Source organism: Mytilus californianus, unplaced genomic scaffold, assembly GCF_021869535.1.
Source record: "Mytilus californianus isolate M0D057914Y unplaced genomic scaffold, xbMytCali1.0.p SCAF_4, whole genome shotgun sequence".
NCBI lineage: Eukaryota > Metazoa > Mollusca > Bivalvia > Mytilida > Mytilidae > Mytilus > Mytilus californianus.
Window position 1 is genome coordinate 65,214,834 of NW_026262690.1, and position 18,116 is coordinate 65,232,949.

Here is an 18,116-nt window from a genome sequence, read left to right on the forward strand (position 1 = left end):
GTACTCACAAATAATAATAAATTCATAATATATTTACAAAAACATTAAAACATGTATTATTTTTTGTTTTATTCTAAATCTGGAATCCAAATTTGCAAAAGTATTTTTTTTTTTTTTATTATTTTTTTTTAATATTTATACAGCAAAATCTAGATGAAGTAGAAATATTGATAAAGAAACATGAGGCATTTGAAAAAGCAGCAGCCACACAAGAGGAAAGGTTTATAGCCTTAGAAAGATTAACCACAGTAAGTATTCAATAACAAGTAGTGTTAAAACTTTCAGGCTTTTGAAAATGTACAGGGCCTTCTGACTAATCTGACAATTATGCTGTTGGGTAGATAAATATTGCAACTCACTGATCCAAATGTCCCGTAAACATATGAATGTGTGGTTTCATACATTATTTTGCAGCCAAAATATAAATAAAACGTTTTTTCCCTGTCATTGTGTTTGCATCTTAAATATTGTTTGTACCTGCTTTTTTATACGACCGCAAAAAAATTTTTGTGGTCGTATATTGGTATGACGTTGGCGTCGTCGTCGTCCGGCGTCGTCGTCGTCGTCGTCGTCGTCCGAAGACACATTGGTTTTCGCACTCTAACTTTAGTTTAAGTGAATGGATCTTTATGAAATTTTACCACAAGGTTCAATACCACAAAAGGAAGGTTGGGATTGATTTTGGGGGTTATGGTAATAACAGTAAAGGAATTAGGGGCCAAAAAGGGGCCAAAAATAAGCATTTTTGTAACTTCCAGACATAACTTGTGTGTTAGTGTATGGATCTCTCTGACATTGTACCACAAGGTTCCATATCACTAAAGGAATGCTGGGATTGATTTTGGGGGTAATTGCCTCCAAATTTTAGGAATTAGGGGCCAAAAAAGGGGCAAAAAACAAGCATTTTTCTAGTTTCATGACAATAACTTGTGTGTAAGTGTATGGATCTTTCTGAAATTGTACTACAAGGTTCCATATCACAAAGGGAAAGCTGGGTTTGAGTTTGGGGGTAATTGCCCTAAACGTTTAGGAATTTGGGGCCAAAAAGGGGCCAAAAAACACATTTTTTTCTAGTTTCCAGACAATAACTTGTGTTCAAGTGTATGGATCTCTCTGAAATTGTACTGCAAGGTACCATACCACAAAGGGAAGGCTGGGATTGAGTTTGGGGGTGATGAATCATAATGGGGGTTCAAAAAATTTTGGGGGGGGATTTATTTTTTTTTCATTTTTTTTCTTTTTTTCCTTTTTTGTTTCTTTTAAAATTTTCCATTTTAAGTTGGTTATTTCTGATTTATATTTAAAATCAAATAATAATGATATGGTAGGAGATACACACCAAACAGGATGTGTAAATTATTATATTATAAGTATTGTGCAATAGCAAGAAATTTTCAATTGCACTGTATTGCACAATAGCAAGAAATCTTCAATTGCACAGTATTGCGCAATAGCAAGAAATCTTCAATTGCACAGTATTGCGCAATAGCAAGAAATATCCAATAGCACAATATTGCGCAATAGCAAGAAATTGTCAATTGTACAGTATTGCGCAATAGCAAGAAATATTTAATAGCACAGGATTGTGCAAAAGAAGATACTTCCTATAAATTGCTTATTTCTTGACAAATTTCAATGGGGTTTTATTCTTGATTTCATGGGGTTCTTTAATATGCTGAATCTAACCGTGTATTTAGTTTTTGGATTTTGGGCCCCGTTTTTAAATTGGTCCACATTGAGGTCCAAAGGGTCCAAAATTAAACTTTGTTTGATTTCATCAAAAATTGAATTATTGGGGTTCTTTGATATGCTGAATCTAACTGTGTATTTAGATTCTTAAATTTTGGTTCCGTTTTCAAATTGGTCTACATTAAGGTCCAAAGGGTCCAAAATTAAACTTAGTTTGATTTTAACAAAAATTGAATTCTTAGGGTTCTTTGATATGCTGAATCTAAACATGTATTTAGATTTTTGATTATGGGCCCAGTTTTCAAGTTGGTCCAAATCGGGGTCCAAAATTAAACTTTGTTTGATTTCAACAAAAATTGAATATATGGGGTTCTTTGATATGCTGAATCTAACCATGTATTTAGATTTTTGATTTTTGGGCCCCGTTATTAACTTTGTCCACATTGAGGTCAAAAGGGTCCAAAATTAAACTTTGTTTGATTTCATCAAAAATTGAATTCTTGGGGTTCTTTGATATGCTGAATCTAACCATGTATTTAGATTTTGGATATTGGACCATAATAGGTGAATGTCCAATTTAAAATTTTTAAGTTCTTAGACCACATTCAATCTGTGTTAGAAACCTATGCTGTGTCAAATATTTAATCACAATCCAAATCCAAAGCTGTATCAAGCTTGAATGTTGTGTCCATACTTCCCCCAACTGTTCAGGGTTCGACCTCTGCGGTCGTATCAAGCTGCGCCCTGCGGAGCATTTTATTTTACTTTGTAAATTCACAATTTATTAAGTAGAAAATCGTGAAATTTATTGAAAAAATTTATTTATTTATTTTTCTGTATTTCTTTTGAGCATATGCTAAATACTGGATACAGAGTATGAATCAGAACTAGTTTTAGGGACTCTTGGTAATTTTCTGATTTTACCCATAACAGATTAACATTTTCCCGAACCAAAACATGGATTTTTCATTTTTGATTATATTATTTGGAAAACTTTTTTCGGCAAATATACACTGTCCAGTATAATTTGATGGATCAGTTTGAAAAATATTTGTGTTTCATTGTAGTTTGAAATGAAAGAGAGAGCAAAAGAAAAAGATGACCCAGAGAAATACAGATTAGAAAAGGAAGAAAGAAGAAGGAAGTTGATTGCAGAATTTTTACCACCACCCAAACCGTAAGTTGTTTTTAAATTAACTTTCTTATTTTTTTATGCCCCCGCCGTAGCGGAGGGGGCATTAAGTTTTACCCTTGTCCGTCTGTACGTACGTACGTACGTACGTCCGTCCGTACGTCCCGAAATTGGTTTCCGTTCTCTAACTTGAGTTTGCCTCAACCAAATGTTATGAAACTTATACACAATGCTTATTACCACAAAACACAGATCAAGTTTGAATTTTGGTGGCGTCACTTTAACCGATCTAGAGTTATGCCCCTTTATAAAAGGAAATATTGCAAAATATTTAGTTTCTGTTCTCTAACTTAATTTTGCCTCAACTAAATGTTATGAAACTTATACACAATGCTTATTACCACAAAACACAGATCAAGTTTGAATTTTGGTGGTGTCACTTTAACCGATCTAGAGTTATGCCCCTTTATAAAAGGAAAAATTGCAAAATTTTTATTTTCTTCTAAATATCAAGTTTATATAATATATTTTTAAAATTGGAGTTATCTTCCTTTGACCATGATTATAGTTGAATCAACTACAATCAATGCTTTATACAATGCAATGTTTAATTTAGACTTCCACTGATAAAACACAGATCAAGTTGAATTTGGGTAGTGTCACTTTAACCATTATTGAGTTATGCCCCTTTATAAATAGAAAGATTGCAAAATTTTTTAGTTTCCATTCTGTAACTGAAGTTTTCCCCAGCCAAACATTATGAAACCTATACACAATATTCATTACCACAAAACTCAGTAAGGATCAAGTACAATTTTTTTGTTTCAGTTCTCTAACTTGAGTTTGCCTCAACCAAATGTTATGAAACTTATACACAATGCTTATTACTACATAATACAGATTAAGTACGAAATTAGGTGGCAACACTTTTACCATTCTAGAGTTATGTCCCTTTATAAACATAAAAATTGCTGATTTTTTTTAGTTTGTCTCAACCAAATGTTGTAAAACTTATACACAATGCTTATTACCACAAAACTCAGATCAAGTTCAAATTTGGGTAGCGTCACTTTTACCGTTCTTCAGTTATGTCCCTTTATAACTATATGATATGCAAGCGGGGGCATCATCTGTGTCCACATGTGGACACTATCCACATTTATTTTTTATTAAACTCAACATTTCTTATACCTAGGAAGTCTAAATAAAGCAATTGTTAAAAAAATGAGTTAGAACTGTAATAGATCAATTGTAAGGATAATTTTTACACATGATTCCAGAAGATGTCAATTTGAAAATGAATTACCAATCCAGAGAAGAAGTTGCAACATTTGTTATACATTTGCATTCTGAACAATAGTTTTATGCCCCTTCAAATAGAGGGTATTTCCAGTTGGCATTCCTGTGTGTTATACAAATTTCTTGCATGGAAATAAAATATAGTTAATGAGTTTTTATTGGTCATATTATAACTGAAAAAAGGTATGGGGTATACGCCAATGAGACAGCCACCCAACAAGACATTTTTATAGTTTTCAACAATAGAAAATTATCTACAATATGTCAAGAAATGTTGTGAATTAATGTTAACATAGACTATCAAAGATCTACCAGCACCCTGAAATCCTTTAAATAACAAACTATCATTAAGATATGACCCACAAGAAAGCCACTGACTTTGTTTTAATTGATTTGACATCTTGCAGACCAACACCAGAACCAATAGTAGAACCTGTAGTCACTGCTCCAGTAGAAAGTGAAATTCAAGCTGTATCAGATGAACATATTGCTAAAGCAGATGAACTAGATGGAGCTAAAGCTGAACCAGGTAATATACATAGGGCATGTAAAATATTTGAATGTGGCCTGTAATATAGCATAATGATTTGAGAAAAAAAATTAAAAGGAATAAGGACAAACATTTGGTAAAATATAACAGGTGGTATTAAGACAGGAAAAGTGCCATGAACAGGAACCCATACATGAAGAGGAGGGAGACTTAAATCAAAGAAAGGTGATCTGTGACCAGAAGACCAGTCAGTCTATTGGGAATAGTAATACAGTAATTACTGATAAATGGTTGGAATTTAGATGTATTTTTGAAGAAAAGCAAAAGAAGCAGAAATACCAGAGATTTCAGTGACAGATTGGATTCAAATGAATCCCCATTCAGATATTTTTATACTTTAATTACAATCTTGAACTCTGCCTATTATTCTCTTGCTTTAACTAATATTGCCCTATGAACTCCATACAACAAGTAAAGGAGTTCATTTAATATAGTCTTCTGCTATAATGTATAAATACATTTATATGGCATTCTTACACCCTCATGATGATCCAACTGATAAGGTGATAACAATGGGACTTGGAAATTGATCTGCTTATTAACTTTATAACAATTTGCCTTGTACAGGGCCTTCAAGGGAGCCACCAAAACAGACCTCTACTCTACCTAGAGGGTCTACTATTCCAAGAGGTGAAATAGCATAGTTATGAGTTTCCCCTCTATTTTTCAGACCCTTTGGGACTTGCATGTACCTACTTCTTGACAAACACTTCTATCTGAGATTTGGTACTTTTATCTTAGTGTGAATTTTACTTTGAGAATGCAGTAATCTATGCATTTAACACTAATTCTTTATTAAAAATTGGCTGGTTGGGGCATGTTGAATATTTAAGGCTGCTTGTTTGTTGAATGTATTTTCTTTTCTATGTGTCATAATTTTTTCTTTTCATAGTCAAATAAAACAATGTCATAAAAACATTACATATTTACTCAATTTTGAAAGCACTGATAACTGACTTCATAAAATGACTTTGTTTTATTTATACTTGATGTTATGTTTAATTTGGGTGGTTTTGGTTGTACCTTTAGTGTAGAGGTGTTGAAGCACATAGGGAATTAAAAAAATTATTCCTACAATTTTCAGTAATTTGAAGCAATTATGACATTGTATCCGATTGATTCCCTGTAGTTAAAATATATATGTTAATGTTCTAATTTTCACTTGTGTGCATTTAAACAGGTATTGCAAGAATATATATGTAAATTTAAAATCTAACCTTTTACCCTTATGATATTTTAAATATCTTCTAATAGATTATTGAATGAACAACATTTTTGTCACATTGACCTACATATTACCCTTTAGGAAATTTGATAAAGTATTGGTTTGTGTAAGTCCATTTCTTATAAATCTGATATTATTTTAAAAAATATTTCATGCTCGTCCTCTTCTACACTACAACAGTGTTCAGCAACATTTGGGAAACTCTGTGACAAAAGCTTTTTTTTAACATTCCATATCTGCCTGTTATTTTATGTCAAAAGCAAAATATTTTTAAATGAAATTAGGTGTAGAGATAGTTAATTGTAATCTTGCAGACCTGTATTTGTGTTTTCTTCACTATGTTTTAAACATATTCTTTATATTAATACTTGTTTGTTATCTCAATTTACATGTTGTTAAAACCACTTATGTGTTTAATATTTCATTAAAATAATTCTTGCATTTTAACATCTTTCAGAAGCTATTGAAATAAAAATTGGCAAAATATGAGTTAATGGAAGAAAAAAATAACAATAATGTTTGAAAAAAAAGAAAGAAAGATTTTGATTTTAGCAATTGCTTTCATCACCATAGCTTCTGAGATGAGTGTTAACTTCACTGTTAATTGTTAAGCACCTTTGGTTATGGTTGATGTAGTAGATTTTAGTTGTTGCATGAATGTTTGTTTGTGTCTATAGATGAAGTAGCCTTAAATTCAGAGGCAAAGAAACCTACTGTTGTCATATCAGAACCGGATATGCCAATGTCTAGTACCGGTGAAGACCAACCACCAGTAGAACAGAGTATGTTTTACATAATATATATCTTCCCTTACTTACATATTAACTTCTTTTACTGTTAAACCTACCTCTTTTATACTTTTATGTTCTCAAAACTATTTTCATCAGTCTTTTGATACAGAATTTATTGATCTGAAATACTGCAAGTCATAGAATATTTGCAGCATTTAGGGGTGAATGTTATATGAAAATGAAATTGCATGAAATCAAATGCATTTTAATGCATTTTGCAAAGATAAAAGGAAAAGAGTAAATGAAAGCATCTCAAATATAGATCTTAACTGCATATGAACATATTCCTTTACCCATGGTAATTAATTAAAACACTTAGACTGTTTCAAAAAGGTTAACATATGATAGTATAGAAAATTGATAAAACAGTTCAAATTGTGGTCTCAGTGATGTTAAATAAATATTTTCTTTTGAAACTTGTTAATTAAAGTTAGCTTTAAATGTTTGTCTTCAGTAATTATATAAGCTATGTTTACTTTCATTCTTCATCTTTTTCTGTTTTTTGTTTTTAATCTTTTATCCCTTAGTTTGCATGCTTTGATGTTTCAGTACCAGTTACTGTTGTATCCTCAAATCTTCAAGGTGAACCACGTCGAGCTGGAAGGGCGAGTTCAAAAGCAAGCCCAAAACCAAGTCCTAGTAGTAAGACTCAAATACACAACATATAACATATATAACCAGAGCTAGTATTGTAGTGGTGTATTGTTGGTCATAAACACTCTTCTTATTATTTTGAAGAAATAAACTTTTTCCATAGAAATAAAGTGTTTGGAAAGAGTTGAAACTGCACAGGGGTTCAATTTTATAGGAAATTTAAGTAAATATTTTGAAATTTTTGTTCAATGCAAATAATTCTGTTTTTTGTCAAGAATATCAAATAAAAAGATGATAACTTTTCAAGTATAGCCTTATGTGTTGATATCTGGAAACTTTATAAAGTGCCTGAAAGAAGCCTGTACTATTGGTAAGACACTAAATTTCCCGAATCACGTCACAGCTTTGTGTAAATACCCAATGAACATGTCTCATAGAGTTGCCAATAACTTTTTACTTTCAGGGAGCTAATTTTCATAGCACATTTTTAACGGTTTTACTTTTTGACAAATGAATTAACACAACATATAACCCTAACTTTTTTCATAGTTATCTTATTTATTATAGTTTATATTTTTTCACATACTAATTAAACATAAATAAAGTTATCTTTTGTATTTTGACTCTGTTTTAATTTTTACAAAGTTTTTTCTGTAAAATCTATTTTTAATTTCTGCAACCAGAAAATTTTCTAGAGAATTTGTTATTAATTTTATCTGTATGAGAAAAGTTGAAATTTATTATTTTTTAATGTATTGAACCATAATTATTTGTAAGATACATATTTTCTTCTGTTATTTATATCTTTCAGCCATATTTATATGTGTTTAAATGCTTATACAATTTTATTTATTAGCTTCCTGCGTTGTTAGGCTGTTATATATTTTCCTTATTTTTTATTTTAATTAACATTCTAATAAGAAACAGTGTTCATAAGGAACTTGTTTCTGAATATTAATATTCTTATTTTGAGAAGGGAAATTTTATATTAGAACTGCATGTACACTAGCAATATAGATAAATTTTATCCCATTAAATAAACAGCAATTAACTATAATTCTGCTTGTTCAGCTATAAAATAGAAAATAGAATGTTACACACTTTAAAAAGGGTTAGCTAATAATATCGTCTGAATGAAAAAACAAATGCTTGCTTTTTTAACACCGTTGAGAATATGATATTGTTAAAATGCGTGTTTCAAACTCAACAGTTAAGCCCTTCTGTACTCTTAAATTATAACAAATGGTTCCTTTGTTATTGATTAAACTTTTTTTGGATAATTCTATCGATCACAACTTGATCAGATTACTTCTTAAACCAAGCCTATATTTGAATGATAAAAATATTCTGATATGGCAGAGAACATATGATATACAATTATTTCTAAAGTCAAATTATGTTGAAGTCTGTTACCCTCAAGATGTCTTCTCTTCTTTTCTATTTTTTAGTTTCTGTTGGGTTTATCTGTACACAACTTTTCCTTTCAACTGCAAATTATGAGTCAATTTAAAGGGGGGGAAAGACATACCTGAAATAACCACATTCATTTATTTGATAAATGACCATAAATACTTAAAATGAGACAATCAATATGATTAAAAGAAAAAAGTGCCGTATTTTCTACAGATTAAAGATTTAATTATTCCTACTTTTAGTTAAAGAAAAATAATTTGGATAAAAAAAAATCACATTCTGTTATATTTCAAAAGAACTCATATTTTATTTGCAATAAAATCCATTAAACTGAAAGGCTTTAGTAGATATTAGCTTTTACTATACAATTACCAAAGCATGACAGGGTGACAGTTAGCTTAGGTTAGTGGCTTTATTGCTGGCACTGGCTGCATGATCTTGCATTTCATGCTGATAAATGTCAGTTTCTATGATAGAGCCAGAGAAGAAACGATCACGTTCCAAATCACCATTTGGGAAACTGTTTTCTCGTAAAAAAGATGAACCTTTGCCAGCTTTCCTAGGACAAGGTAAAACGTCCACACTAAAAGTCATAAAGATAAATTTGCATGAGTTAAGGTTTATATAACCAAGAATACTTCTTGAGCAGATATTGTAGTTGCTAGATTTCTAATGTAAATGTGTCTGATATGTTGTTTGACAAGAATTCTTTTTATACATTACTTCTTTTGCACTATAAAATTCCTTTCTATATTCTTTGTTCTTCAAACACACTTATGTATATGTGTGCAGTAGAGATCTGCATGGTCTTGTAAAGTATTGTTATGTTAGCAGTGTAGTTGTGCATTTTGTCTTATTTTAAATGTAAAATCTTTGCTAAAAAATATCAATATTCCAGGTATCTGTTTGACATTATCCTTGTGTTCCCTTCAAATGATTATTAATGATTAATAAAATGTTCTAATGTTTTCTTGTGAACATTTACAGAACCATCAGCTAGTGCTAGTGAGGCTGTACACCAGGAGGGTACATTAACCCGTAAACATGATTGGATTGCAGAAGGCAAACGATCCCAGAGCAGGTATGAATAATTTTATACTGCATTCAAAATGGTGTATTTGGGCATATATTGTTGAATTGGATATTATACTAAGAATTACTGAACAAACAATCAAAATGTTGCTTTAGCCAATCATTATGCTTATGAAACGAAACTTCATAAAATTAATAATTTTTATGCCCCACCTGCGATAGTAGTAGGGGCATTATGTTTTCTGGTCTCTGTGTTCGTTCGTTCGTTCGTCAGTCCATTCGTCTGTCCGGCTTCAGGTTAAAGTTTTTAGTCAAGGTAGTTTTTGATGAAGTTGAAGTCCAATCAACTTGAAACTTAGTACACATGTTCCCTATGATATGATCTTTCTAATTTTAATGCCAAATTAGAGTTTTGACCCCAATTTCAGGATCCACTGAACATAGAAAATGATAGTGCGAGTGAGGCATCCGTGTATTATGGACACATTCTTGTTATAAGCATTTCTAATTGTTTAAGGCTACACCATAAAGAATGCATTGAAGGGGATGGGAAAAGTACTCTTAAGATTTGGGCTTGATGTCATTAATCAAATACCTTTAGAAATGAAGAAATGAAATTATTTGTCATCAGGTTTAATCTTTCATATTTTATATCTGGAAAAGACATTACCACAGTATTCTTGTGTGTTTGTACATTTAATATAAAAAAAAGAGAGGTGGTGTGATTGCCACTGAGACAACTCTCCACAAGAGGCCAAATCACACCGACATTAACAACTTTGCATTGATTTTTTTTAAACTGTAAAAAAAGATTACATATGTTTTGATGTATTACAGATCCTGGGACAAAGTACATGTGGTGCTACATGGTAATACGCTGTCCTGTTACAAAGACAAGAAAGTCGCTAAACAGGTCAGTACATTCTTAGATTATAAGACTAAATCTATAATGCTTCAAACGTGTTGTTGAGATTGATGAAACTAATTTATTTGATTTTGAAACTTTTCAGACTTGTTTGACTGTCAAATTTAAGGCAATTTTTACATGCCTTGGTCATTCTCTTGCAAGTTTCTTTGAAGGGCAATTTCAGATTGAATGTCTATAATATTTCACTTGAATCTTGTAACAATTTTAATATGTATATGACGGGCAAATCTTGCGCTCCTGGATCAGCTGTTTAATTTATGTTATACACAGCCTGTTAAATAGCGCATTAATAAAAACCACCATTATTTCTGTATTTATGGTATATAATAACATACTTATTTATTTCAGGATCCTGAAAATAGAGTTCATCATGAATCAGCAATAGTGTTAAATGACGCTACATGTAATAGGGCTATGGATTACACCAAACGACCATTTGTCTTGCGTGTCCACCTTCCAAATGGTGGAGAATATCTCTTCCAAGCTAAAGATGAGGTATTTAATTTGATAAAATAATGCCTAAAAATTAATTCAACACACATTATTTACAGCTTTGATATAAAAAAAAATTTAAGTTTATGTGTATTAGAACATTAGGTTGATAAATGGTACTATAAAAATTTAATTAATGTGTGTATTTATTATCGGTTATCTAATTATTGTGATTGCAAAAAATTGTATGAAGGAACTGTTGCTTATTTTGCATAAATAAAAATATCGCTATAATTTCTGAATTTACAGTATATACAATAAACAATTGTTATTTTCAGGTTGAAATGGAACAATGGATACAGATGATAAGCCAAGGAACTGGTGCAGAGGGAACTTCCAGAATGCCAACTAAGTCTCAAACACTACCAGCTAGAATGGAAACTGAGAAAAAAGAAGAACACAAGAAGAAAGGAATATTTACATTAAAACGCAAATAAATTGGACATTTTGTTAAACCGCTTTGTTAGGAATCTCACATCTTAATTGTTTTTTCATATTTATGTTATAGGAGAATTAACAGGATCAGACCCCGGAGAGATTGAGCCAGTAAATTTTAATATGTTATCCAAGAATGAAATTAAGATTAAATAAATTTAAGTAAATTTCTTTGCTCAAATTAAAGTTCCTATAAATGTTTATCTCTATAAATGGTGAAGTCGATAGATGAGATTCCTTCCAAAGTAATGTGGTGGCCTTGTATGTAACGCTGATGTGGGATAAACAATATCAAAACATAATTTCTACATTTTCATGTTGACTGTTGTCTCTACAGAGTAGCTCTGTGCTTACGTTGTATGGAAGAGTGTGTATTTCACCCACATCATAAAGATCAAAAACTTGGAATAAATGTGAACAAAATTGAGAGACTTGTCAAATCTTCAAGTGAATATGGGGACAAAGTGCATTATTTAGTTTTTGTATATAAAGCTTTTTTATTTGTTTTGTATGTAGACGATGTAAATTAGTGTCCACTTTTAAGTTAAACTTGTTTTTATTGACCGTAGTGATCCCCCATTTTAAAGATCCTAGATCCATCATTAAACCAATTTGTTATGTTTTTATTACTATTTAAATTTTTTAAATCTATTATTTTTTTTCTGCTCTTTGCTTTAAGCCATAATAGATAATATATATAATTGTTAAACAAATTGTTAAATCATTATCATTTATATGTTATCAGCTTTCAGATATGAAACCAAGTGTTGTGTCCTCTCACTTGTGCAGCTAGTATGTCACGTTGTAGTCTGCTGTTTTTTTCTTCATTGGTGATTTTGTTTTTCTTTAAATAAATTATTTAAAAACTACTTTATAATTAATTCAGCAAAAACTTAACTTTTTACATGTAGCTGGGCATTTAGCAAACAATAATTGTAGTTCTATTATAATATGAATGTAATTGCTAGACCCCTATAGTGGCATGCTAAAATATAACTTGTTAACTTTTGGTAGGTTGTTTTGAACAAAAATATTGTAATAAGATAAGATTAACCGTTTTGAGGCATTTTATATCTAAATTGGTCTGTTTTACATAACAAAAGGTTCTTTTTTTACAAAGTAAATGTGTTCATATTAGGTGCACAATACAGAAATGTTTTTTCCCCCAAACTAAACAAGAAATATGTAAACAAGATGCTTTCCTGGGATGGGATGGATACATTGCATTATTTATAGTTTAAAGGTTGTATTTGTAATACTAATCCTACATCACAGAAGGATGCCAGCTTCATGGGGTTTTGTATTGCTTGAATCATGAAAAAATAAAAGAATTACAATATATATATTTTGTTCTTTGTTATTTACAGAGGAGTATTGCTCCCTCACCCTTATGTTTTTGTGGACTTTTCTGATGACAATAGAAAAGAAAAAGTTTTTGTTTTTGGTTTTCAAAACAGCCATTTTATAAGTAAGCTCCAATTCCACAAAAAATAATTCTGGTTTTAGTGTGACATTTCAGATAGATGGAAAGGGACCTTAATGAGACCATTTTACTGGAATAGAAAAGTAATTTCCTGCAGATCAACCTCTAGTAAAAAAAAACTCTCTTCACAAGACCATATATCTGCCAAAATGATGGTTATATGAGATGTGCCTTATCTTTCACAATGTAAATGTCCATCCTTTACAGCTGAACACATTACAGCAGAATGCATCAAGTGTGTAGGTAAAGGTAATATTTTTGGTTAGCTTGCTTGCTAGCTGAACCGTGAAGTCATTATTAGGTTAGGTAAACTACCCTCCTTTAAGAGTAGACTAGTCAGACAGATAACCAATCTGTCTGTAGGACTAGACTACACCGAAAGGAGGGTAGTATACCTAACCTAATAATGACTTCACGGTTCAGCCAACAAGCAAGCTAACCAAAAATATTACCTTTACCTACACACTCAATACATTCTGCTGTAATATATTATTGAGCATGAAAGGTCATGGATTTGATCCCTAACGGGGTCACACCAAAGACTTGCATGGCAGACAGCATTTAGGAGAAAGAGGGAAGACTGGTCGGCTTGGAGTAAGAATAATGTGTCTATGTAGGGTGACATGTCTTCCTGTGGACTGTTACCTAGTGAACTAGCATGTGTAAGATCCAGCCAAGCATGCTGATCAAGTACAAAGCAGGGTTTATATTACTATCACATTATCATGTTCTCATCCTGAATATGCATTTCAGCCATCCATTCATCATTTTTTATGCCCCCGCCGTCAACTTAGGGGGCATTACCGCGTTAAGTGTTATCCTTGTCCGTACGCATGTCCCCAATCTAATTAAAATTAAATCTCCGCACTTGCTCCTCGTTGTTTATATGTCGCGCGTGCCCACGCGCGACATATAAACAACGAGGAGCAAGTGCGGAGATTTAATTTTAATTAGATTGGCATGTCCCAAAATTGGTTTCCGTTCTTTTAACTTTAGTTTGCCTCAACCAAATGTTATGAAACTTATACACAATGCTTATTACCACAAAACACAGGTGAACTTCGAATTTGGGTGTCGTCACTTATTGTTCTCGAGTTATGCCCCTTTATAACGTTATATGCAAGCAGGCACATCATCTGTGTCCCATGGACACATTCTCCATTTATTTTCAATATGAATCAAGCTATAAACATGGTTGAACTCTTGTTAGACTAGTTGGCTCAAAATTTCAGAAAAATCAAGTCCGCTTTAACCAAATATTACTACAGCGATATTAATGACTCGTGTTTCGTAGCAATGAAATTGAATAAAGACTGCAAAATTACTTGCACAACAATTACAAAAAAATCCATATGATATATAAATATGATGTATCATAACTTTCAAAATGTCAAATTGTTCCAGAAACATATATCTGAAACTACTTAGTAAGTCTGATTAAAATTTGCTAGGAACTATTTATATATATATATAGAGGACGGTGAGTATAATTGTAGAAACATTCGTCAGGTACAGCACTTGGTTTTAGATCTACAAGCGATGGATTTAGAAGTAAATTATTATATTACTAGGTGCTTATTATACGACCGCAAAAAATGAAAATTTTTTGGTCGTATATTGGTATGACGTTGGCGGCGTCGTTGGCGTCGTCGTCCGAAGACACATTGGTTTTCGCACTCTAACTTTAGTTTAAGTGAATGGATCTCCATGAAATTTTACCATAAGGTTCAATACCACGAAAGGAAGGTTGGGATTGATTTTGGGGGTTATGGTACCAACAGTTAAGGAATTAGGGGCCAAAAATAAGCATTTTTGTAACTTTCAGACAATAACTTGTGTGTAAGTGTATGGATCTCTCTGACATTGTACCACAAGGTTCCATATCACAAAGGGAAGGCTGTAATTGATTTTTGGGGTAATTGCCTCAAAATTTTAGGAATTGGGGGCCAAAAAAGGGGCAAAAACAAGCATTTTTCTAGTTTCATGACAATGGTAGGAGATACACACCAAACAGGATGTGTAAATTTTTATATAATAAGTATTGTGCAATAGCAAGAAATTTTCAATTGCACAGTATTGCACAATAGCAAGAAATCTTCAATTGCACAGTATTGCGCAATAGCAAGAAATCTTCAATTGCACAGTATTGCGCAATAGCAAGAAATATCAAATAGCACAATATTGCGCAATAGCAAGAAATTGTCAATTGTACAGTATTGCGCAATAGCAAGAAATATTCAATTGCACAGTATTGTGCAAAAGAAGATACTTCTTATAAATTGCTTATTTCTTGATCAATTTCAATGGGGTTTTATTCTTGAATTCTTGGGGTTCTTTAATATGCTGAATATAACCATGTATTAAGTTTTTGGATTTTGGGCCCCGTTTTTAAATTGGTCCACATTGAGGTCCAAAGGGTCCAAAATTTAACTTTGTTTGATTTCATCAAAAATTGAATTATTGGGGTTCTTTGATATGCCGAATCTCACCGTGTATTTAGATTCTTAATTTTTGGTTCCGTTTTCAAATTGGTCTACATTAAGGTCCAAAGGGTCCAAAATTAAACTTAGTTTGATTTTAACAAAAATTGAATTTTTAGTGTTCTTTGATATGCTGAATCTAAACATGTATTTAGATTTTTGATTATGGGCCCAGTTTTCAAGTTGGTCCAAATCGGGGTCCAAAATTAAACTTTGTTTGATTTCAACAAAAATTGAATATATGGGGTTCTTTGATATGCTGAATCTAACCATGTATTTAGATTTTTGGGCCCCGTTATCAACTTTGTCCACATTGAGGTCAAAAGGGTCCAAAATTAAACTTTGTTTGATTTCATCAAAAAATGAATTCTTGGGGTTCTTTGATATGCTGAATCTAACCATGTAATTAGATTTTGGATATTGGATCATAATAGGTGAATGTCCAATTTAAAATTTTTAAGTTCTTAGACCACATTCATTCTCTATGTCTATTTCTCAGTCAGAAACCTATGCTGTGTCAAATATTTAATCACAATCCAAATTCAGAGCTGTATCAAGCTTGAATGTTGTGTCCATACTTGCCCCATCTGTTCAGGGTTCGACCTCTGCGGTCGTATCAAGCTGCGCCCTGCGGAGCATTTTATTACATTACAAATTTTCCTCGCTTTGGTTAGATTGCAAATACAATGGACTATGGATATGTTTGTAAATATGGATGTCTGGTATATTTTAGGCAATTTAATGATTTAGAAACCATATTTTTATTTTCTTAATCAGAGGCGTAGCTAGGCCAACATGATGTGTACTCAATGCCGGAGGAGTAAGTCAAACGGCAGGGGTAGGGGAAGCTCTGGGGGTAAATGGTGCAAAATCCTGAATTCTCACAATTTCCTTGGACTTAAAATGACCTCACGGAAATCTTATTTTCATGAGTAACAAGTCAACTTTTGGAAATAAATTTGAAAAAAAAAATTAATTAGAGAAAAACAAACAAGTATTGTTGGCTTAGAAACTTGGTTTTTTATACGACCGCAAACAAATTTTGTGGTCCTATATTGGTATGACGTTGTCGTCGTCGTCCGAAGAAACATTGGTTTTCGCACTCTAACTTTAGTTTAAGTGAATGGATCTCTATGAAATTTTACCATAAGGTTCAATACCACAAGAGGAAGGTTGGGATTGATTTTGGGGGTTATGGTACCAACAGTTAAGGAATTAGGGGCCAAAAATAAGCATTTTTGTAACTTCCAGACATAACTTGTGTGTTATTGTATGGATCTCTCTGACATTGTATCACAAGGTTCCATATAACAAAGGGAATGCTGGGATTGATTTTTGGGGTAATTGCCTCAAAATTTTAGGAATTAGGGGCAAAAAACAAGCATTTTTCTAGTTTCAGGACAATAACTTGTGTGTAAGTGTATGGATCTCTCTGAAATTGTACTACAAGTTCCATATCACAAAGGGAAAGCTGGAATTGAGTTTGGGGGTAATTGCTCAAAACGTTTAGGAATAAGGGGTCAAAAATAAGCATTTTTCTAGTTTCCAGACAATAACTTGTGTGTTATTGTATGGATCTCTCTGAAATTGTACTACAAGGTTCCATATCACAAAGGGAAAGCTGGGTTTGAGTTTGAGGGTAATTGCCCTTAACGTTTAGGAATTTGGGGCCAAAAAGGGGCCTAAAACAAGCATTTTTATACGACCGCAAAAAAATTTTGAGGTCGTATATTGGTATGACGTTGGCGTCGTCGTCGTCGTCGTCGTCGTCGTCCGGCGTCGTCGTCCGAATACACAATGGTTTTCGCACTCTAACTTTAGTTTAAGTGAATGGATCTCTATGAAATTTTACCATAAGGTTCAATACCACAATAGGAAGGTGGGGATTGATTTTGGGGGTTATGGTACCAACAGTTAAGGAATTAGGGGCCAAAAAGGGGCCGAAAATAAGCATTTTTGTAACTTCCAGACATAACTTGTGTGTTAGCATATGGATCTCTTTGACATTGTACCACAAGATTCCATATCACAAAGGGTCAATGCTGGGATTGATTTTGGGGTGAATTGCCTCAAAATTTTAGGAATAAGGGGCCAAAAGGGGGCAAAAAACAAGCATTTTTCTAGTTTCATGACAATAACTTGTGTGTAAGTGTATGGATCTTTCTGAAATTTTACTACAAGGTTCCATTTCACAAAGGGAAAGCTGGAATTGAGTGTTGTGGTAATTGCCCAAAACGTTTAGTAATAAGGGGCCTAAAAAGGGGTTTAAAATAAGCATTTTTTAGTTTCTAGACAATAACTTGTGTTCAAGTGTATGGATCTCTCTAAAATTGTATTACAAGGTACCATACCACAAAGGCAAGGCTGTTATTGAGCTTGGTTTGGGGGGAAAGGGGGTGGGGGTGGGGGTGATGAATCATAAGGGGGGCGGGGGTCAAAAAAGGGGTAATTTTTTTTTTCCTTTTTTTTTTGTTTAAAATTTACATTTTAAGTTAGTTATTTTTTATCACGAAGAGGAAGTAGGAATTGAGTTTTGGGGTTAATTGCTCAAACATTTATGAATAAGGGGCCAA

At 32.4% G+C, this 18,116-nt stretch overlaps 1 protein-coding gene across 13 annotated transcripts in view; it reads left to right on the forward strand.

Moving 5' to 3' along the window:
• LOC127738350 (spectrin beta chain-like) overlaps positions 1-12,921 on the forward strand; it is a 55,398-nt gene extending 42,477 nt beyond the window's left edge. For 3 of the 13 annotated variants that reach the window (XM_052249537.1, XM_052249539.1, XM_052249538.1), the window contains 11 exons: positions 144-248; positions 2,757-2,866; positions 4,528-4,649; positions 5,238-5,300; positions 6,573-6,677; positions 7,236-7,328; positions 9,170-9,262; positions 9,681-9,774; positions 10,563-10,638; positions 11,002-11,148; positions 11,424-12,921. In XM_052249537.1, the coding sequence (XP_052105497.1) occupies positions 144-248; positions 2,757-2,866; positions 4,528-4,649; positions 5,238-5,300; positions 6,573-6,677; positions 7,236-7,328; positions 9,170-9,262; positions 9,681-9,774; positions 10,563-10,638; positions 11,002-11,148; positions 11,424-11,582 (1,167 nt within the window). In that variant the 3' untranslated portion in view covers positions 11,583-12,921. The remainder of the gene's footprint in view (positions 1-143; positions 249-2,756; positions 2,867-4,527; positions 4,650-5,237; positions 5,301-6,572; positions 6,678-7,235; positions 7,329-9,169; positions 9,263-9,680; positions 9,775-10,562; positions 10,639-11,001; positions 11,149-11,423) is intronic. The other 10 variants (XM_052249541.1, XM_052249542.1, XM_052249540.1 and 7 more) reach the window with 10 other exon arrangements.
• Positions 12,922-18,116: the final 5,195 nt, after the last annotated feature.